Source organism: Thamnophis sirtalis, unplaced genomic scaffold (genome assembly GCF_051295495.1).
Source record: "Thamnophis sirtalis isolate CommonGarterSnake01/CBP01778 unplaced genomic scaffold, rThaSir2_p1.2 scaffold_9, whole genome shotgun sequence".
In the NCBI taxonomy this organism is placed as follows: Eukaryota; Metazoa; Chordata; class Lepidosauria; order Squamata; family Natricidae; genus Thamnophis; species Thamnophis sirtalis.
Window position 1 is genome coordinate 59,219,150 of NW_028261389.1, and position 21,741 is coordinate 59,240,890.

The 21,741-nt window shown below is 49.6% G+C and overlaps 2 protein-coding genes across 12 annotated transcripts in view; both read right to left on the reverse strand.

The window, feature by feature from the left end:
- Nucleotides 1–904: 904 nt before the first annotated feature.
- FEZF1 (FEZ family zinc finger 1) lies at nucleotides 905–6,653 on the reverse strand. The gene is made up of 4 exons (XM_087722555.1): nucleotides 5,653–6,653; nucleotides 5,423–5,557; nucleotides 4,409–4,541; nucleotides 905–2,667 (listed from the first exon to the last, which is right to left on the reverse strand). The coding sequence occupies exons 1-4, from the start codon at nucleotides 6,547–6,549 to the stop codon at nucleotides 2,357–2,359; spliced, it is 1,476 nt and encodes a 491-aa protein (XP_087578681.1). The 5' UTR covers nucleotides 6,550–6,653; the 3' UTR covers nucleotides 905–2,356.
- A 14,149-nt stretch (nucleotides 6,654–20,802) lies between these two features.
- The window catches only part of CADPS2 (calcium dependent secretion activator 2), a 375,792-nt gene continuing 374,853 nt past the window's right edge, over nucleotides 20,803–21,741 (reverse strand). For all 11 annotated transcript variants that reach the window (XM_087723665.1, XM_087723666.1, XM_087723671.1 and 8 more), the window contains one exon: nucleotides 20,803–21,527. In XM_087723665.1, coding sequence (XP_087579791.1) covers nucleotides 21,357–21,527 — 171 coding nt within the window. In that variant the 3' untranslated portion in view covers nucleotides 20,803–21,356. The remainder of the gene's footprint in view (nucleotides 21,528–21,741) is intronic.

Genomic DNA, 21,741 nt, shown 5'->3' on the forward strand with positions numbered 1-21,741 from the left:
TGTGTGTGTGTGTGTGTGTGTGTGTGTGTGTGTGTGTAGGGGGACCTTTACAGAAGCTCCTCTCTCGAGGCCCGGAGCTTTGATCAAACCGAACTAATTACCCTCGAGTCTTAATTAAACTCCTTTAGCAGTGAGATCCGTGTTTTGGCAAGCAGACAGCAGCGTTTGGTAGTTAGACAACACCCGCGCCCGGCTAGGCTTCTCAAGGACCCGCGTTGGCACCTCTGCTGCTCGGCTCACCTACCGAGGTTGGCGGGCCGGGCGACCCCCAGAGGAATTCCCTTCCCTCGGCTCCTCCCTCCCCCTGCCAGGCGGGAGAAACAGCCACCCGTTTTTTCCGTTTTAAAGAGGCGAACCAACCACTTTTATTTGCCACCAAATCCCAACCCCCGCTCCCTGTTTTTTTTGTTTTCCTTTGCACGTGCAATAATCATAATTATAATAATTTAAAAAAATACAACTGGAAATTTCAGATCCGTACAAACCTCCACAAGGGGTAGAGTGGGATGAAGGAGAGGAAAGTTGGGAAGGAAAGGAAAGAAGGAGAAGCGACCCACAACGGAGGAATCGAGAACCCGAGGGACAAACAGAAGCGACCAGCAGGCCAAGTCAACCAACACAGCGGGTGATAAAAATCTCTATATACAGCAAAAGGAGTTTGGAGGGGACTCCTAAACGGGAATTGTCAGACCCAAGGGGACCACAGCGGAGGCCTCCAAGAAGGAGATGTGGGAGGGATTCCCCCGCTCGAGGGTGCACTGGAGCAGGGGTCTCCAACCCTGGCAAGTTTAAGACTTGTGGACTTCAGTTCCCAGAATTCCTCAGCCAGTTGGCTGAGGAATTCTGGGAGCTGAAGTCCACGAGTTTTAAAGTTGCCAAGGTTGGAGACCCCTGCACTGGAGTATTTCCAAAGTCTTTTAGTGACAAAAATAGATCTTTCTCGGTAAGACACACAAACCTGTACACGCCTCCATTCACACACGGGGTCCAGGGAAAACGTCGGGACTGTCCTCGGGGAAAGGGACGCCGTAGAAGGGATGGGACCACCCCAGACCAGAAACTTATCGCGCTTTCCCTTTTTTTCCCCTTTTGGACTGCCTTTTTCAGGTCAGCCCTTTCTGAAGCGCGGGGGATCTGCCGGGATACTCAAGCTAATAAAGGCAGCGGCCAAGGAGATCGGGCTGGCGGGGGAGGGGGGCGCGCGTTGGGTACCCCTTTAAAGAAGCGCCCTGATGGTTCAGTTTCGTCGGAAAAGAAGCATCTTCTTGGCCTAGAGGGGCAAAAAAAAGGCCTGATAGCTCTTTTTTAAGGAACACGTTTCATTTAGAGGCGTAACGATTCGGGAAAAGGGCTACCGGGCTCCTTCAGGAGTTCGGTGCACCCTTTAAAAGAATCCGCTTTTCAAGGGAGACGAGCGAGATCCGCATTCGGATGTCGGGATAAACCGTGGACAGAACGAGACCGATCCAGGTAATTCAGACAACCGGGAACGAATTTCTCTTTCGGGATCTATCAAGATGGGAGTGATTTTGCTCTCCTTCTGAAGGACCAAAGGGGGGGGGGTTGTTTCTAGGAAGGAGGGGAGTGCACCCCCTTCGCTAGTGACAGCGAAGAGCCCAGGGGGTTAGGATGCCCGAAGTATTTGCTTCCAGGAAACGCTTCTGGGGGGACAGCAAACTCCCAAGGGCCAGCTCAGGAGCCCGCTAAGTTCCTAGCTAGACAAAAACAAGACTCTGGACTTGGGGCGTGTCCGGACGGTCTCACTCCACCTTCTCCAGCTCCGACACTTGGAAATAATTGATCCTCGAAAATAAAACTAGGATCGAAAGTGCTTCCTTCCTAAGCGCGCGCCTCTCCCATTGCTTCCTACCGGCTGCCAAAGTCGGGGGCGGGGAGGAAAGGAGACGGGAAAGGAGACCACGAGGAAAGACACGCACTCTGACATTCGACAGGTTGTCACCAGCACCCCCTCTCCTTATCGGGTGAGCCCAAGCGCCACCAGCCCGCAGAGTCAGCCTTGCTGCTCCAAACACACATGCACGCATACATACACACACACACATGCAGGAACAATCGAAAGAGAGGGAGGGAGGGAGGGAGGGAGAGGGAGAGATTTCCAAGGCCTCCGGGTTACAGAGTGGGCGGCGGCTCAATAAATACATGCCCGGAGCGTTGCCCTCCGACAAATCGTGGGGAGGATGGGGGAGGCGGCGGTTGCAGTCTTTTTGCTCCCCCCGGCAGCAACCAAGGAGCCAAAGTCCACCGAGTCCCGCTGCTTCTGCCAGCACCAGCGCGGCTTCCTCGGGAGCGGGTGCGGGAGGCCGGGGAGTGCAGCCGGAGGGGGAGGAAGGGGGCGTCACGGGCGGTGAAGCAGCGGCGGCGGCGGTAGGTCAGTCTCGCTGCCGCCGCCGCCGCCCCCGCCGCCGCGAGGGAGCCCCAGAGGGGCGCCTCCGCCCCCGCCGTTGTCGTGCAGTTTGCGGACGTGTTTCTTGAGGTCAAAGTTCCGGCAAAAGCCTTTCCCGCAGGTGGGGCAGGTGAAGGGCTTCTTGTCGTTGTGGGTGTGCATGTGGAAGGTCAGGTTGTAGACCTGGTGGAAGGCCTTGTTGCAAATGGTGCACTTGAACTGCTTCTCACCGCTGTGCGTCAGCTTATGGTTCTTGTAGTTCCCTAGAATAGTAATAGTAATAATAATAACAACAACAACAACAATAACAATAATGACAATGCAAAATCACCACCGGTCAATTACAAAAGCCAGCTTTACGTGGAAGAACTTCCAGTCTTTAATACTATAAGGTGTCCGTATCTTCCCTTGGCAGGAGGATAAAAATGCCCAATCCACTTTAAACATTTGGATGGTTGAGATGAACTATAATAATAAAACCAAAACGGGGATGCTGTAACTCATCCCGGTTACCGTCTTCAACGGGTCTGCACCTCGTATCTTAGCCAGCTTTCGAAGTCCAGACCCGCGTTATCAACCTGCATTCACACAACCTAATGCACTTTATGCCCTGCATGCAGGTTTCCCTCGTAACAAATAGTTAAGTTGGGCTTCTGGGATTATTTGCCTGCAACTCTTGGAGCAGAAAATTTCGCCACAACGGAACAGAATTTCACCAGGTTCAGCTGGAACCCAAGCTCAAAAAGCCCAAATCGGAATCTCCCTAAATTTTGGGATTAATCACTAAATAGATTTTTTGCGGGATCCAGAAGGTTCCCCAGTAGATGAGATGAAATCCGTTTTCCTTAGCATTCTATTTCTGAAATACCAACCCACCCCAGCGGAATCAAGCCAACAAAATTTAACAATTGTATCCCCCCCTCGTTAAATCAGGGGTGCAAGGATGCGCAGGGACATTTTGTCTGACCTGGCAGCAAAAGAAATAAATTAGCTTTTTGTCAGAACAAAGTTTCGAAAAGTGGCCTGTGAAACTTTCCAGGGAAAGTAGCGTACATGTTTACATAGCCGTTGTAAACAGTGGGGTTTAATCCTAAACCGCTAAAACTGGTTTTAGGATTTTAGCTACAATTTAGCTACAGATCCGGTTAAAACGGCAACGGATATTTTTTTCTCAGAAGAAATGGAGGAATTAAAAAGAACAGGACGAGTAATTTTCTCAACTGGCACAGCCTCTAAATTTAACTTTATTCTTTGGGGAATAAATCCCATTCACGTTTAAATTATTTTTCAGTAACTGAAAAAAAAGCCTGTAATTTTAGACATTTCGGAATCGGAAAATTGTTTTTTTTTTTTTTTTTTTTTTTGCTTTCTCAGAAAGGGTTAGTAGACTGGGAATATATTTCTCAGACTGCAGTACGAGGCGCACGGTAACTTTGAAGTTCGGGCCCAATAGTGGAACTTTTTTTCAAGAAAGCATCCTTTTTTGTTCCTTGATTTTTACTTGCGGAATTACACTCGCAATCATGCTTAACATTGTAAAATCAAATAAATTTCTTATCTACCCGCCGGATTAAATACATAGAAAATTAAAACCTTAAAGATTTTAGATATAGGGCAAAGCCTCGTTGGTTTTGTGCAGACATGGATAGTAACGGTTTCCCACATCTGGAAAACAAACGACATAAACTATTTTTTTTACATTTGCAAGTTCATATGATGTATATTATTTTCAAATATGTACTATTTTTTTTTGTTGCATTTACATTTTCACAGTGCCGTTTCCCAAATTACCCTTCTCCAAAATCAGACGCGCTGAATTCCAGGTCCGCGCCTGGGAATGGTAGTTTTTAGGGCAGAATCTGCTGTTAATCAGGCCTCCCACCAGAAACCAACCGCCAGAAGCCCCCCTCCCCTCCCACCGGTTCCAGCTGCAAGCTCCGTTTCGCAGCGGTAACTCCCAGCCGGTCCTTGTTCGGCCCTCTATTCTCGGCGTTCTGCTTTTACCTTTTTGGTGAAAGCCTTTTCCGCAGAACTCGCAAACGAAAGGCTTGTAGCCCGCGTGGATCCGTGTGTGGGTGTTCAGCGTGGAACTCCGGTTAAACGCTTTCCCGCACTGGTTGCACTTGTGGGGCTTTTCCTGTGGGGAGAAAAACGACATCAAAAGCGGGTCCGCGTTCGGACCAGCGCGCTCAGAAGGAAAGGGGGCCGCACCAGGGCCTGGTCATCATCCCACGGCTGTAAAGAGCAACAACCGCGGGCTTGAATCCAGCCGCTGGTCTCCTCTGCCAGAGGCTCGTTGAAAGGGGCCCCACCCTCCCGAAAGGGAAGCAAAGGGGAGGGGAGGAGATGCGACGGGGCTGGCTCCGAAGGGGAAATCGGTGGCCTCGGCGCCCTCGTGTGCTGGGGACCTCTCGGGGGACCGAGAATCGAGTCGCGCCCTCGAGAGGTTGTGGGACTAAAATGGATTTAAGGACGCGCTGTCCAGCGAAGAGTCTCCTTTACACACAACACTCTAAAGAAACGAAACCAGATTGTTAGAAGCACGGTTCGCACGATCTGCCAGCCGCACACAAACTTAGTTCACACAACACACGTGAAGAGAAAGACGGAGTAGGTTTCCCAAATGCGGCCCTAAGGAACCGGTGCTCAAAGCGAGGCCCTGATTTCAAGCGAGGCCGGGAGATTTGGGGCCATTTTTCCCGAGAAAAGAGGGGAGAACGAGGGAAAACGAAGCAAGACAAACGAAGCCAGACAAGAGAGCCCCATTCCTTCGCCTCTAGACACCCCCTGGCTTCTCCCTCTCCTTCTGTTTCAGGGGAGGCGAACATCGCGGGGCAGAGGGAGAAGGAAAAGCCTTCAGAACCCCGAGGGGGAATAAAGGACAGAAAGCGAATCCTGGGGGGCTCTGGACCTTGGCCAGCCAGGCGAGGAGTTTCTTGGGGTCGTGGGCTCACCGGGACGCCTCTGAGCCCGGCCCACGAAAGAGGCCCCGCACTGGAACCGGGCCGGGAACGCTACCTGGGTGTGGATGATCTTGTGGCGGCAGAGGGTGCTGGCCTGGCGGAATCCCTTGCCGCAGACCTTGCAGATGAAGGGCCGGGCGCCCGTGTGCACCGGCATGTGGCGCGTCAGGTTGTAGTGCGCGTTGAAGACCTGCAAAAGAGAGAGAGAGAGACAGGCACGATTAGACGGGGCGGTTTCCGGAGGGGGTGGAGGGGAGGAGGGGGCCAGGCGCGCGGGTCACTTGCCTTGCCGCAGACCTCGCAGGTGAAGACCTTGGGCTTGGCGCTGGGCGAGCCGCGGCTGAAGTCGGCCGACACCCCTTTGAAGGGCAGCTTCTCCGAAGCGAGGAGATGAGCCGCGGCAGCTGCGGCGGCTGCGGCGGCGTTGTGCAGCTGGGCCTGCGCCAGGTCCTTGAAGGCTGCCTGGGAGAACTTCTCCGGCCCGGACGGCAGCGCCTGGAGCTTGTTGCGCTCGGCCAGGTAGGACTTGGGCCCCGTCGAGTCTTGCAAGGCAGGCGCCGGCAGCGACGAGCCCAGGAAGTAGGAGGCCACCGGGTGCAGGCTCAGGCCCGGCGGCTGCGGCTGTGGCTCTGACGCCCGGCTGAAGTAGCTCAGGGCGCCCAGGGCGTGGAAGGAGGAGTGCTTGATCACGCGCGGCCGGACCAGCTTGTAGTGGGGCGGCGGCTGCGGCAAGCTGAGCGAGGGCTCGCCGGCCTGGGGCTTGAGGCTGAGCGCGCAGCTCAGAGCGGACGAGGCGGAGGAAGAGGAGGAGGAAGAAGGCGGCTCCAAGGGGGGCTTCCTGGGCTCGGAGCCCACCTTGGCGAAGGGCTCGTAAGCCAGCGGCACGAAGGGGATCATGCAGGGGATGGAGGGCCCCAGGCTGAACGCCGGTTGCTGCTGCTGCGGCTTCAGGTGCTCCGCCGCAGTGGCTGCAGCCGCTTTGGGGGTCCCGCCGCCCCCTTGCAAGAAGTGGGGCAGCAGCGGCACGGCTTGGGGCTCGGGGCCCGATCTGGCCATGATGCGCTCGATGGAGAAGGCCAGGGGCTTGGGAGCGCTCAGCATGTTGCCCCGCGCCACAGCCAGGGTCTTGGCCGCCGTCGGGGGGAACTGCTGCTGCTGCTGCTGCTGCCGGCTCTTCTCCATGGCCGGCGTCTGGCTTGGGTCAGCGCGGTTCGGGATGCTTTGGCCCCGCTGCGCCCGGTCACAGCTCGACAGACAGGGAGCCTCGCACCGCTGCCGCCACCGCCGCCACTCTGGAAGCCGACCTCAAGCCCTCCGAGGACGCTGCCGCCACCGGCGCCCTCCGCGTCTTCATCGTCTGCGGGACCAGCAAGAGCTCCGGCGAGGTCTCCATCCCGACAGCCGACGAACGCCGCCTGCCCGTCCCGATGGACTCGCGCCGGCCCATCGCCGCCGCCGGTGTGCTTCCTTGGCGGGGGATGCTGGCGCTGCCCTCCTCCTCTTCCTCTTCCTTGGCAGCGTCTCTCGCGGTTCCTCCCCCCCCCACCTCGACGGAAAGTGTTGGGTCAATAGCAGCAGCCACGATCCCGCCAATCGCTAACTTCCAAGAAGGGAAGGTAAACTAGATAATTGCTCAATTCGCGTCCAACAGGCACCGGGAGGAAGGGGGGGGGGAGAGAAGTTGAGTCCCCCTTCCCCACCACCTCGGAGAGCCAGTGGCTCCTTTTCATTGGTGCCTGCGCCTCCCTCTGCCCTCCTCCCAGAGAGAAGGGGGGCTCGTCTCTCCCGCCCTCTCCCTCTCTCTAGGTCGCCTCTGCTCTGGATCCCCCTCACCTCGCCTCGCCTCCAATGGCCTCTTCTTGATCAGATCAACCGGAGCCCCAGCCCCCCTCCCTCCCTCCACCCCCTCCTCCTCCCCCTCCTCCATCAAAAGACCAAGGGCTCTCGCGACCCGTTCAGCGTCGGAAGCGGTCCCGTGACGGAGGGGCGCGGGTTTCTAAGCAGCGCTGAGCCAGAGAGCGAGCAGAAAGTTGCGTGGCCCGCTCGCTGTCCCTTTCAGGTCCGGCGCACCTGGGAACAGGGCTTCGGCTGCTCCGCTGCTGCCTTGCTGACTCGCCCGCTCGCTTCCCGTAGCGCTCCAGCGGGACCCCCGAGGCGGCGCTTGCTTGCTTGCCTGGCTCGGCTCTGTAGAAACGCAGGCGGGTGAAGCGTGGAACTGGCGCTGCCGGGACTCACCGGCAATCCCACCCGCGAGGGACCGGACTCCTCGTGGCGAACCCCTTTGACCTCAGTGGAAGAGGTCCGAAGGGATTGTTCCCCTTGCTACGCTTCTCTGTTAGAGACACCGGTTGTCTGATCTGGGTCTCCGCATATTTGGCGGTGCCTTGACCCCCGCTTGGTCTGTTGATCGGGATGCGATCCGTCTTCTCTGTCCTGGATGCTGGAAATGCGTGGATTTCTGGTGAAAGAAGTCTAGCCAACCTTTTCCCTAGTCTGAGCTGATTCTCTCCTTTCACTCACGCAGAAAGAGGGTGCCGAAGGTACATCCACCCCAGGGACTGGCCCCGAGGGGACCCCTTGATGCGTGTTGCTAGGCTGCTCCTGTGCCCTTTGAGACCGGATGAGTGGCAGCCTTTGGGCTCCGATCAGCCCTCCTTAACGCCTCCTGGACTGTCGCGCAGCCCAGACCAAGAGCTACATTAACCTGCTGCAAGGAGAGGCCAAGGGCCGGGAGAAAAAGGCCGCTCCGAACTGCAGGGAAAGAAACATTAAGAGACCGAGAGTCTTCTTGGCCCCAAAACAGAGAATTAAAAAAATGTATCCAAAACTCCTTCGCGGGAAGATTAGATTCAGTAGTACATTGCGCGGTTATACCTATTTATACCTTTTAATGCAGGTGCAGGAGAAACTGTGGCTTCTCAAAATTAGTGTGTCCTATCCACGACCCCCACCTGTCTTGGTGGGCCCCCCTCCCTCTTAAAAATGTGCCCATCGTGTATTAATCATTAAGCAGACTAAGCACTTGCTTAGGGCACCAAAGGGGGCACCACAAAGTTGAGAAAGAAAGAAAAATGAAGGTTTGTACAGTACATACAAAGGAGGGGCACCAGGATTTGTCAGTACTTAGGGCACCAATGAGCCTTAATCCGCCACTGCATCCGCACCATACTCTCTTCTCCCTCTCCCACCTTTTTAGGACGGGCTTTGCCGCCCTTTCCTTGTACTTTGACCTCCGGACAGGTGTCTCCACCGCTGGGCGGTTAATGGGAGCTCTTCCCTATAGTAGCTCTTCCCTATAATTGCCACCCTCTCCAGTGCGGTCGGATTCCCTCTTTAAGCATCTCGATGCAACAAGGCGGGGCCGGGGCGGAGAGCGGTGCAAGGACATCGATTGCGGGCCAAGCACTTCTACCTCTACAGCATCTGGCACACAGCGCAATGCAACCTCGGACAGACTGAACCGAGACCTGGTTCTTGCTTAGCACAAAACGTGCTTGGCTGGTACCGTGGAGAAGGCAGTCTGAAGCAGCTACTTTAGGACCAAGTGTCAGCCGCAGCCGCTCTCCCAGCCTCCCACGGTAGCTATTTGTGGAGCTGTCCAAGTCTGCTTCTCCTTAACTCCTCCAGAGTGGCCTATTTGTCAGTCCTTAAGAGCTCGGCTCCCTCCCCTTCCCGCTTCTCAGATGGGAAAGAGCATGAATAATCTCTTCTCAAAGTCGATTTACTGGCTCTGCCACCCATCAGAAAATGCCTAAGGGGAAGAGTGGGAAGTCACCAGCCTCCCTCCCTCCCCTCCCTCACCTTTGCGCATCAAAGAGGCAATGAGGGGGACAGCCGTTGGGGCAGGGAAGTAGGCCCAGCCCAGCCCATAGAAATCTGAGACAGCCTCACTCCTGCCAAGCTTAGACAAGGAAATCTCACCTTTCCCCACATGAAACAGAAGCCCTAAACTGCCTCCTCAAGACCCGGTGATGAGTATTGGGATCTAGGCAGAAATCGCATTCCATTCAATACACTTGCTCTTCCCTCCTTTAGAAGAATTGCTCTGAGTGTCAGAGGGATTTGTCCTCACTGAAAAGCTTTGGGAAGCGTAAAGGCGAAGAGCTTTGCTTCGCTGCTGAGATGCCAATAATGTTTCTTGGGTGGCGGGAAGCAGCTTAGGATAGAAAGAAACTTCAAGTGGCTGCTCTGCTCACAGCTTGGTAGATTCAAAGGCCTGGAAAGCCTTTGCTAAGAAACAGTGCTCTGCTTCCTAGCAAACCATAACCATGTATGCGCGTAGCTTTGAGAGGGATGCACCAGGGAGAACCATGCTTAGAGTTGTGCTGCGGAGCCTAAATTGAGTGTTTTTCATCTCACCTGTGGTGGGAACCATGAACTTTCTCCAAACAAAGGGAAAGTTTGCATTCCAGTCAAGGGGCAGCCATAGCAAGAGCCAGGCGATGAGCTTTTAGCCAACGGCTCAGTGATGTTAATTCATGGTTCCTTGGGTGTCCAACCCCAGAATACTAGATGAACTGAATCAGGAAACCAGCGTTCAAATAATCATTGAGTAAATATGTCATGCAAACACAGCCTATGCAGGCTTATGTTGTGAGAGCATTTACTCCACAGCTCCATCAACTGGACAGAGGGGTGAGAGAGAAACAAACCATTCTCTGCTGCTGAATGGATACACAGTCAAGTAGGCAGATCCAAAGCATTGCACCTGTACCTGCGCATGCTCCTTAAAGGAGCTCTTCTGGGACTTGTGCGCTGTGGGGAATTGGGATCAGAGTGAAATAGATAGCAAAGCCTCTGACCCTAAAACTGTGACTTTGTGATGCAAAACACCCGCATTTGCTTTGGAACTGGATGCTGTACACTTCTGCTATGATTCCCATCCTTGATTCAATAGAAAACTAAACTGACATTGATCACACCCATTGATGATCTCTCCCACCTCTATAGCTGCAGATGCCTGACTTTCTTTCAAGGTGAGAAGTAACAAAAGCTCACAGATTTTGGTGCTGCTGGACAGTGATGGAGGCCCAGGGAATGGGGGGAAAAGCGACCCTTTAACGTTTATATATCTAAGGGTGACTTAAACATGCTCTCCACCCTGGGGCATTGAATGTGATACAGGCAATGCCATGGAAATAGCAAGGCAGGAGGAAAAAAGATGCTGCCAGAGTACTCTTGTGCTGTAGTTAAATGCAAGTGAAGAAAGGCCATAGAGGCAACATTGATTTGGCCTACAAACAAGGGAAGGCATAGAGGAGGGTTGCTTCACACAGCCATTGCTCCCACTGGAGAACCGGAGGTAGCCAGTTCTACTTCTGGGTGAGCAAACAAGGTGATTGGGCAGATTCTGGTTAGGAAAGCCAATCAAAGAGAGCTATAGTTAAATTCCAAATGGAGGCAAATCCCATTTCTGCTTCCTACTCTAGGAAGAATAGGAAGGGTCCCAAAGCTATAGAGCACTGCACCCCAGAACTAGATACAAGGACAGTTTTTCCCCAAATGCCATCACTCTGCTAAGCAACTACTTCCCACAACATTGTCAAACTATTTTCTGAGACTGTATTAGTATTATTTTTCTCATTCTTCCTATTGCCTATCTCCTCCCACTTATGAATATAACCATGTTGCTTGTATCTTTACCATTTATATAGTTTTATTTAGTTTCCTAGTATGTTTTGATTGCTTATTTAGTATCCTATGACTATCACTAAGTATTGTATCTTATGATTCTTGATGAATATTTTTTTCCTTTTATGTACACCGAGAGCATATGTTCCAAAGACAAATGCCTCGTGTGTCCAATCACATTTGGCCAATAAAGAATTCTAATAAAGAATTCTACTGAAACGTTTCTCTTTCTGCCAATTCACCAACCATTCATGCCAATCAAATGGGGGCTGAACCCTCACTTAACACACTGAACTATAGGTAGCTCTTTGGGGGAAAAAGTTGTCTTGAAAAACCCCGGGAAAAGATGCTGCTGCTTTAAGGGGTTTCTTGTGGACATGTGCCATGTTTAGGTATCACTTTGGAATGCAGCTGCAGCAGAAGGCAACCCCAGGACAAAATAACTTTTGCCCTTTGCAGCTTCAGTCTTAGGCAACACCAGCCCTCTAGATGGCTGAACACATCCAAATTAATGGACACAAAACTTCCAGGCTACCATATTTATGTTTTATTTTAGATAGTTTATTTCAACTTTATTATTCTTTTATAAGTAACTCAAGGTGTTGGTGAACCTACCTACCACCCTTCTTCCTTCTATTTCTCCCACAATAATAACCCAGGTGAGGTGGGTTGGGCTGAGACTGACTGACCCAAAGTCACCTGGCCAGCTTTAATGTTTAAGGTGGGACTTGAACTTAGTCTCGTGGTTTCTAATCCGGTGCCTTAATATTTACACCAAATTGTAATACACTGATTTCTCAAATCGGGAGCATAATTGTGTGTGTGTGTGTTGTGTGAGAAAATGAAAGGACATTCTGTGAAGCTTAACTTTTTGGGAAAGAGATGTAGGACTGCAGTCCTCTTCCATCTGGGGAGTCAACCCCACTTGGGTTTGGCCCCGTTTCTCAAGATTATTAGTGCCCAAGTGCGCTGTCCCTTTCCTGCTAGTCTCAACCACCTTCTATCCTCAAAACAACGCTATAGGGCACTGCACACCAAAATAACTAGACACAAGGACAGTTCCCCCCCCCCAATGCCATCACTCTGCTAAACAACTAATTTCCACAACAGTGTCAATAATTTACTAAGACTTTATTACTATTATTATTCTCCTCCTTCCTAGTATCTCTCTCTCTCCACTTATGACTATAACCATTTTGCTTGCATCTTTCAATTTATATTGTTTTTATTTGTTTCCTAATAGGTTTTGATTGCTTATTAGTAACCTTGACTATCACTAAGTGTTGTATCTTTTTATTCTTGATGAATTTATTGTAATTCTCCTTATATACACTGAGAGAATTTGCACCGAAGACAAATTCCTTGTGTGTCCAATCACACTTGGCCAATAAAGAATTTTATTCTAGTCTATTCCTGTTCTGTTCTTATCTTGTCTTGTCCTCTCCCATCCTATCCTATCCTATCCTATCCTATCCTATCCTATCCTATCCTATCCTATCCTATCCTATCCTATCCTATCCTATCCTATCCTATCCTATTCTAACTTCTCTTCTCTTCTCTCCTCTCCTCTCCTCTCCTCTCCTCTTCTATTTCTGGACTAGAATAAAGGTCTTTCTCTCTTGCCGGCCCATCTTCTTCTTCAGCGGCGAAGAGAGCTCCACACAACGGTCCCTTTTGCTCCGTTGGCTCTTTCTCACTCTCGCGTCGCCCTCCTGCTCTCTTTCTCTCAAGAGGTCGAGGCGGCCCGCTGCGCTGCTGCCTTGTCGCTACCGGCATTGAAGTCGCTGGGCCGGCAAAAGCAGCGCGTAATCTTCTTCGTTCTCTTCCCGGGGTAGGTCTGACCTTCACCTCTTCCGACGGCCAAGTGCCCAAGATCGCCAAACTGCCCCTTCCTCACGCGCTCGTTTCTCAGTCATGATTTTTAAAGCATTCCGGGGCCGACAAAGTCCGGTCCGTTTAGGGGGGAAAAGCAACCCCAGAACTCCAATACAAAGAACCAGCGGGAAAACCCGCCACTTCCCGGCTCAGCAGCTTGGATAGCCTTGAACCTGCCCGAAATTCCGCCGGCTCAGGCAGGGAAGGCGAGGAGAGGATCCCAGGCTTGGCCAGGAGCAGGAAAAGCAGCCTTGGGCGAAGAGCGAGCGTCTGTCTTGCAAAAGCCCCAGAGGTGGGCCGGGATTCCCCTTCCTTCTTCCTCCGGGCCTCTGCTTCTCCTCGCCCTCGGCCAGGGCTTTCGCGGCGCACTTTCAGCGGGGACTATTGATCTCGCTCAGGGGTCTCCAAACTTGGCAACTTTTAAGACTTGTGGACTTCCACTCCCAGAATTCTCCAGCCAGCAGAGCTCTGAAGTCCACAAGTCTTAAAGTTGCCAAGTTTGAAGACCTCTGGTCTAGCTGGGGGCGAGCAAAAGGGACCCCTGGCGCGCCTTCTCTGGGCGCTGTTGCTCTCGCAGCGGCGTCGCCACCTGCCAGCCTCACTTCCTCTCCTTTGTCGCCGCAGGGCAATCGAAATTAGTAGCCCTTAAACCAGCCTTCTAAGACCAGGAAAGTTAGCCGAAAATCATAATCAAGTCAGAGAAAAGGTGGGGTGAGGGGGGGACACCAGGACAGAAAATCCGGACAAACGCGCTGATCACGAAACTGAAACTCCTGAATTTTGCCCGAGCGCTGAAGCTGCAGGAGTGGGACGCCTCTGGGAGGGTGGGAGGTCCCTCTTCCTTCGAAACGAACCGCCCCGAAACGAGCCGCCTTCCCACCGAAATGTTGCACTTCGCTCTGGAGAGGAAAGATTCCCCAGGCCCCGAGGGAACCAGGGAAGGCCCAGTAACAATCGCCCCACGTTCACCTTTTGCAAAGCTAGTTTGTTGAATCATGGGTCACGGAATAAAGCGTCATCGGCGGGTTTATATACCGCAATAATTAATTGTTTTGTTAATTTGCACGGGGCTATATTCCTAAACAGAGGGACGCAGTGGCTCAGTGGCTAAGGCAGTTCAGCAGTTCGAGTCCCTAGCCTCGTGTAACGGAGTGAGCTCCCGTTATTTGTCCCAGCTTCTGCCAACCTAGCAGTTCGAAAGCACGTAAAAATGCAAGAAGAAAAATAGGAACCACCTTTGATGGGAAGGTAACAGCGTTGCAGGGACGGCGCTGGTTCTTCTGCTTTGAAACTGAGATGAGCAGCGCCCCCTAGAATCGGGAACGACTAGCACAAATGTGCGAGGGGAACATTTACCTATGTTCTTAAACACAGTCCCTACATACATGCGCAAATGTGCCCACACCGTCCTTATGGAGCCATCAGGAGATCATAATCATTATCAAAACATTTAATAACATGTATTTAAACATTATTAGAAGTAGGGGATCACCCTCAAGTATCGCGTTATGTCCAAGAATGCTGGTCTGCCCTGCTGGTATTAGAAAACCACTGAGGGGGCGGGAATGGTCAGCTCAGCACTTTCTTTAGATTGAAGTGCCACCTCCTGCTCGTGCCAGCCACTGGGTGAATTTCCATAGAAGAGGATATCTTTACGCTCAGGGTTTACGCCAGTGTTTCTCAACCTTGGCAACTTGAAGATGTCCGGACTTCAACTCCCAGAATTCCCCAGCCAGCAAATGCTGGCTGGGGAATTCTGGGAGTTGAAGTCCGGACATCTTCAAGTTGCCAAGGTTGAGAAACACTGGTTTACGCTCTCTGCGCTTGGTCCTTTCTTTTCGTACTTCAGCGCTGAAGTTTGAATGCTCAGAGCACCGAAGAGGTTACCTAGCCAGCAGCAGGTAATGAAATGTTTGCACGAAAACAACCCAGCTCAAAGAACGCCCAGGGCTCTCTACTTGGGGAATTGCCTCCTATAGCGCCCGCCAGATCCCATTCCAAAGCCCAACGTGGCTTGTAGCCTGGCTACAAGGCTTTTGATATGAACCCCGGTTCCTCTGGATTGCGCAAATTTGAAAACGGGGCTCGCCACCTTGATGATTTCGACCGTACCTTGTTGACATTCGATAGTAGTTGCTCTAAATCAGAGGTCTTCAAACTTGGCAACTTTAAGACTTGTGGACTTCAACTCCCAGAATTGAAGTCCACAAGTTTTAAAGTTGCCAGGTTTGGGGACCCCTGCTCTAAATCAAGTCCGCAGCGACCTTCCTATATGATCAGAACACCCAACTAGTTAACCTCAACGCTGATGATGTCAGCTACCTGGGTTATGAAACGCCTGCAAAGAAACTACCAAGCTTAAGAGAGCGCTCAAGATTCCCAGCTATTCTCTTCTATTGGGTCTACGACCAACCTGGGACATAGTCAAACCTTTGCTTGATCCAGCCTGGCCCGTTGGAAGGGAAGAATTCAGCCACGGGCGAGCCTGCCAAGCAGGGGGCCGAAGCAGGAGGCAGGGCACTATGGAGTCACGGGTCTTCGGTGGCCTTTTGTCAACTTCTTGTAACACAGTGCAACTGCAACCCTCCCAGCCAAAAGGCGAGGTTCAAGACGGGGAAGGGTCTCTTTTAATCAGGCCTTCTGACCATGCCCATTCCCCCCTCCCCGGTTGCATAGGGTGAACGATGCCATTAGTTGAGAATGGGTGGGACTGGCTGGCCGACAGGTTTTGTTTATCGCGGTTTATTAGCAGCAGCATCCTCTGATTGGTACTCTCTCGTGTGTTTATTGGCTCAGCTCCTGCCAAGGCTGACTGGCTCCTGCCAAGGCTGACTGGCTCCTGTCTGCCAGGCAGTGCTTGCCGCCCTTGCCAGAGGCTCCCACGTGGCTGAGACTCACCTTTGCATCCTGGTCTCGGGGTTTTTCATCTGGTGCTTTGGGTACCAGAGAGGGGGAAGCAACCGGAGTCTGGACGAGATGCCCTCTTCGGAGGAATCTCGGGTGGTCGGAGCCTTTCTTTGGGGGGGGGGGGAGCGAGGACTTCTGCGTCAACATGAGCTACTCCCGCTATTTCGTTGTTGTCTTGTCTTTACACGAGTCCCGTTTCAAAGCCCAGCAAAGCAACTGGTTTGGGATGGGGGAACTCGGAGGAGGTAACCAAAGAGGGCAGGGAGTTTGAATGAGGCGAAGACTAGAAATTAAGAGAGACTTGAACTACCATGGTCAAGTAGAAAACTATCATGATTATACAGAGGAGGAGATAATATGGAATAGAAGACCAGTACACAGCCATCTGCATGTGTGCAGAACGATTACAGGAACTGGGTGTGTCTCGTGTGTGTGTGTGTGTGTGTGTGTGTGTGTGAGAGAGAGAGAGAGAGAGAGAGAGAGAGAGAGACATGATAGCATCTTCCAATATTTGAAGGCTCTTGCAATGATGGGGTCAAACTGTTTTCCAAAAAGCAAGATGAGAAACAATGGATGGAAACTAACCAAGGAGAGAAACAACCTAGAACTAAGGAGATGGCTAGAACAACCAAGCAGTGGGATGGCTTGCTTTCAGAAGTTGTAGGTGTTTCATCAGTGGAAGTTTTTAAGAAGAGATTGGATATTCACTTGTCTGAAATAGTACAGGGTCTCCTGCTTGAGCAGAGGGTTGGACTAGAAGACCTCCAAGTTCCCTTCAATTCTATTGTTCTATGTCTCTCCCCCCACCCCCCCACCCCGTTGTCTCTTAAGGCTGTAGTGCTAAGCCTTGCCTCTCCTTTCCAGAAGGGGACAGTGGCCTGTTTTGGAAGGGACAGTTTTAAAATCGGTCCATTTGCCTTCTCTTGGGATGGGCCTCCCTTTCTTCCTGTCTAACCTTAAATATTTAGTCTGTGCCCCTTTCTTTTTTCTTACATCTTATTCGGGTAAGAAAAGGGGGACAAATTAAAAATTGTCCAGGGTGTCACAAGGAGCCACCACTCTTCGCGCCTGTCACTTCTCTGTTAATATTTTCCTGATTGATGGTGCTCCCCCCTCCTCGCTTCCTCCTGACCACCAGACTTTCCTGGGTTTCACCTAAATTGATATTTTTCAACCTTGGTAAGTTTAGAAGGATGGATATAGAGAACAGTAGGATAAAATCAAGGACATAAGAATTCAGTTGAGCTTTTTTCAGCACCAGCCAATCTGACCAGTGCTTGGCAATGTAGCAAAATCTACAAAGCAAAATCCATTGCTACTTGATAACTTTCATGTACTTTCCCCAGAGCTGGTTTAGTCTAGTGCAGGGGTGTCCAACCTTGGCAACTTTAAGCCTGGAGGACCTTAACTCCCAGAATTCCCCACCCAGCAAGGGGACTTCTGGGAGTTGAAGTCCTCCAGGCTTAAAGTTGCCAAGGTTGGACACCCCTGCACTAGTGGTTAAGGCAGCAGGCTAGAAACCAGGAAACTGTGAGTTTTAATTCCATGTTAGCTACGAAAGCTAGCTGGGTGGTTTTGGGCCATTCTCTGTCAGCCAAACTCATCTCACAGGGTTGTTGTGGGGTAAAAAGGAGGAGGAAGGAGTATTAGGCGTGTTGGCTACTTTGAGTTACTTATAAAAATAACAAAGGTGGGATAAAACTCTAATAAAAACGGAGGTAGGATGAGGAACTATGAGAAAACCATGTACATATGCTTCTGCCATTCCTTCCCACTTTATAAATGCAAATGGAGAGCAAAGGGCTGTTTATTGTCTGTCTAGGTGGTCCCTGCCCTCGGGCATCTGTAATGGCTTATGCCTGTTGGTGGGGGAAGTGTTAAGAGCTTCCTTGTCCAAACTCAGAAATCCCTTCTAGAACTCAGGGGTGGCTCATACTCTGAATTGTGCTCCCTTGGGAGTTGTGCTTGGCCACTCAACTTTCCATTTTTCGATTATGAATCAAGACAGCCCACTTTAGTCCACTTTGTCAGTTGGAGTTATATAATAAAATAATTCTTATTTATTTCTTACAGCTGTCTTATGTGCCCCATAGGTAGCAGAGATAATATAAAGCAACCAACTATCTGGGGAAATATATTTCAATCAAGGGTGGGTTGCTGCCGGTTTTACTACCGGTTTGCAATGCGCCCGCACGCATGCTCGTTTTGCTTGCGTTGTTCAATGTAAATTGTTCTACATGCATACGCAGTCACTAAAATCAAATATTGCGGTGACATCAGCAGCGGCAAGGGACAGTTCGGGGGGGGCGTGTCAGGCCTGGGTCACTTCCGGTTCTGCGACTTAGGCCTGAATTCCACTACTGGTTCAGCAGAACTGGGCCAACCCAGCAGCAATCCACTTCTGATTTCAGTTCTGCATAGAAGGTGGCAAGGTTGACTCTAGAAATGTGGCACAAAAGTATTTCAGTGGTTTTGCCTTCCTTGAATAGAAATGCTTCCCTTGTTGCAAAACAGTGATGTTGACAGTATCTTGAAGCTTACCTTGGATGTAGAGGCAGAGCCACTCTCTTAGTTTAAAGCAGGGGTGTCCAACATAGGTAATGTTAAGACTTGTAGAGTTCACCCCCCCCCCCCCCGCGAGTTCTCCTGCCAGCAATTTTCCATGATTGGCTGGAGAATTCTGGGAGTTGAATCCACAAGATTTAATGTTGGCAAGGGATACCTCTGTTTTAAAGCTATCAGGAAATATGAACTTTAAAAAAGTAATTATTGGTTGAAAAACAAAATAGTTCTGCAGATGAGATGGCTATTTGGAACGCCTTGTAAAAAATACATTTGAAATTTTTAGATCTATTAATCAGAGGTGTCAAACTGGCAGCCCGCAGGCCACGCCCACCCCAGCTGCACGAAGGGGGAAAAGTTGCAATATATCACGTGACGGTGTGACGCTGTGAGTTTGACACCTGTGCATTAGCTGATTACCATAGAGTCAGTTTAGTTTAGGGGTTAAGGCCCCAGGCTAGAAACCAGGAGACTGTGAGTTCTAGTCCCTCCCTTAGACGCAAAAGCCAGTGACCTTGGGCCAGTCATTCTCTCAGGCCAACTCACCTCACAGGATTGTTGTGGAGAAAATAGGGGGAGGAAGAACCATTAAGTACTGTATGTTTGCCACCTTTGAATTATTTATTTAAAAAAAATAAAGCTAGTTAAAACATCTAAAATAAGTTTTATTGTTATGCTTGATCATCGAACAGAAGGGACTCTTCTGAAATGGGTGAAAATTCAAACAGTCCTTCTAGCTGGTTTAATACTATCCTGAAGTTGCAAGAAATAAAGTCCATGCATGTTTTAAGCTTTTTTTAATATAAGTGAATGAGGGCAGGATCTAGGCTCAGGCCACTGCATTTGAAATGGCATACGGTTTATTCAAAGCATATTCAGAAGCCTCCACAGGGAGGCCACTTCCATTATCCATATGGTGCCTCTCTACACCAGCGCACACTAAAGCCTTTTGAGCCTCACACTATTTGAATGAATGCGTAGATTTAAAAAAATGGAATAAAAAGCAGGAGAGAGGAATTGTAGAGTTGAGTGTCTACATTAACCAAAAGTATGATTTACAAAAACACAAAACATAAACATGCTGTCACTATCATGGATAGAAATGCTTCCTGCTGGGATAGAAACAAACTACAAATTAATTTAAGCAGTTTATGCATTTGCAACTTAAAAAAAAAACACCAAGTTGAACATCAGAATTTTAATCAAGTTGTTTAGTGAGCCTCCATGGATGTTCTTTTCTTTTAATGTATCCTCATTGGCTCCTAAAAAAGCCATCCTGTCTGACAGTCACATCTACATTCTGAGCAAAATTTAGGCAAATTAGGATTGTGTCTTTAACCTGTATTCTGTCCTGTTGTCAACACACAAATGCAAGTTGATGTGTAGCCTCTGAAGCCAGCAAAAAGAATCATGAGATTGACATGACTATTTTCTAGACCAGATTTTTCTCCCCTTTTACTGGGCATGTCTGAAAACAGTCAACTTTATTTCAGAAGAAAGCCTGGAGACAGAAAAACTAAACCGAGGTAAAAAGTTGTCTGTGCAGAAGGTATGCTTGCACAGAGTATTTCTTGGGCTCCCATCCGCTTCCTAAAGAGATGTATTTTAATTTCTTTGGGGAATGAGTGCCACTTTTACAAGTAGCCAGGTCCTGTTGAAGGGCATCTTGTTTGCCCATGTTCAGCATAGTTTACATGAGTGCTTAAAAACAAAACAAAACTAAACCAGCTTGAAAGCTTGCTACTCTGCAATTCTTCGGTCCTTTGTCCTTACACAACAGCCACGAAGTTGCATGGCCTGCCTTTGCAAAGAACGGTTGGTATAAGAGACCAAGATTCTGAATTGTTCAAGGAATTCATTGGAGTAAAACACTTCACTGCTAAATTAAGGGTCAATGGGAAGATAAGTGATGTTTCCTTCCCACACAGCCCTTCTTTGAACAGCAGTGTTCCTGATGTCTTTGGAGCAATTCAAATTGTCAATAGAGGAAAATGCATACATTTGATTTGAAGATGTACATATGGGGACACACACACACAGACACACACATCTATTCTGTTTGGAGACTTTCATTTTTGTATTCCTATAAATGAATTATGTGTTTTCTTATAGACAGTTCTTTATCTAAAGCAACTAATCACAAGCAAGTGTAAAATTTTGATTTTACACAGGAGGTCAAATTGTTTCACATACGACAATCATCTCTTAAGTTCTGAGTTTTATATAAATATGGGCTAGATACAGAGAAAGTTCTTATTGCTTGCATGTTTCCACAGAGACACAGAAGAACCAGGACAAGCTTTCTCACACCCCACAAGATGACAATATTTTTTTCCCCACTGTGCAAAAGAAGCAAAAGATTTGAAGAAGCAACACTTCAAATATTGTTTTCTGGGTACTTTCCCAGGAGTCCTTGAAATTCTCCTGCCCTTACAATGTAGACAAATCAAAACACTAAGATACAAGAGTAAGATTTTTAATGTTTCACCTGATAATGAAAGAGCAAAAATACAACTTCCTCGGAAAGCAAAACCACAGCAGCATCAGACCATATAGAAAATACAGGTGGGGTTTCACTCTTTCTGAAGTGCCACAGTATTGGCTGTGCACAGTAAAATGGAAGAATTTCTAAGAACGGCTGCCGAAAGGGTTAGGTGGTGTCTGCAGTTTGCATTCTGCACAGGGGCATGCTGCACTGAAGATATGGCAAGAGACTGCAACAATACAAACAAAAGGAAATGAATCACAAGGGGAGCTCTGACTCCTTATTGGCATTCTCACAGTACAAAGCAAAGCCACATGGCAAAAGATGCAACATCTACGGATGTCAGAATGTCCTTGGCATGAACACTGCTCCTCACCACCTCCCTTCTTATGTTATTTTTCAGAGGTCCCTTTTTCTCTTTCCTTCAAATGGGAGGAGCTCACATTGCAGTACCCGGGCAGTAAGGCAAAACAAACATTCAAACATGGGGACAAGTTATGAAACAAATACTTGGGAGAGACATAAAACATCAGCCTTCTTCTTCATCGCTGTCTTTCATGGTGATGCCTTGCAGTCCACTACCATTGGATACAGAAACGGTGGCTTCTTCTACTGTGAGACGGCTATGGACTGTGTTGTACGTTTTACTGTTTAGGGTTCCTTCCAGCACACTCTGTAACCGAAAGTCTCGATAGGTTTTCTGTAGCAAAAGAAACAAAAACAAAACTCAAGATTAAGAACAACTGATATGTAATATTTAGCCTTTTGACTAAGATTGCATTTCATAAAGGTATGTTGGGAATGGTTCTACTGGCAGAAGAAAAAAAAAAAGAAAGGCATGAGTTCATTGATAAAAAATGTCACACGATAGGCTGCGTCTGTTAATAAAGTGTTACATGCAGCAAAAGAAAGGC

Bases quoted from the DNA above. Each gene is read 5' to 3' on its own strand.
- FEZF1 (XM_087722555.1), bottom strand. From the start codon at position 6,549: ATGGAGAAGAGCCGGCAGCAGCAGCAGCAGCAGCAGTTCCCCCCGACG. The intron at 5,558-5,652 runs GCAAGTGACCCG...TCTCTTTTGCAG, and splicing joins CCTGCGAGGTCTGCGGCAAG to GTCTTCAACGCGCACTACAA. The intron at 2,668-4,408 runs GTAAAAGCAGAA...TTACTATTCTAG, and splicing joins AAAAGGCTTTCACCAAAAAG to GGAACTACAAGAACCATAAG.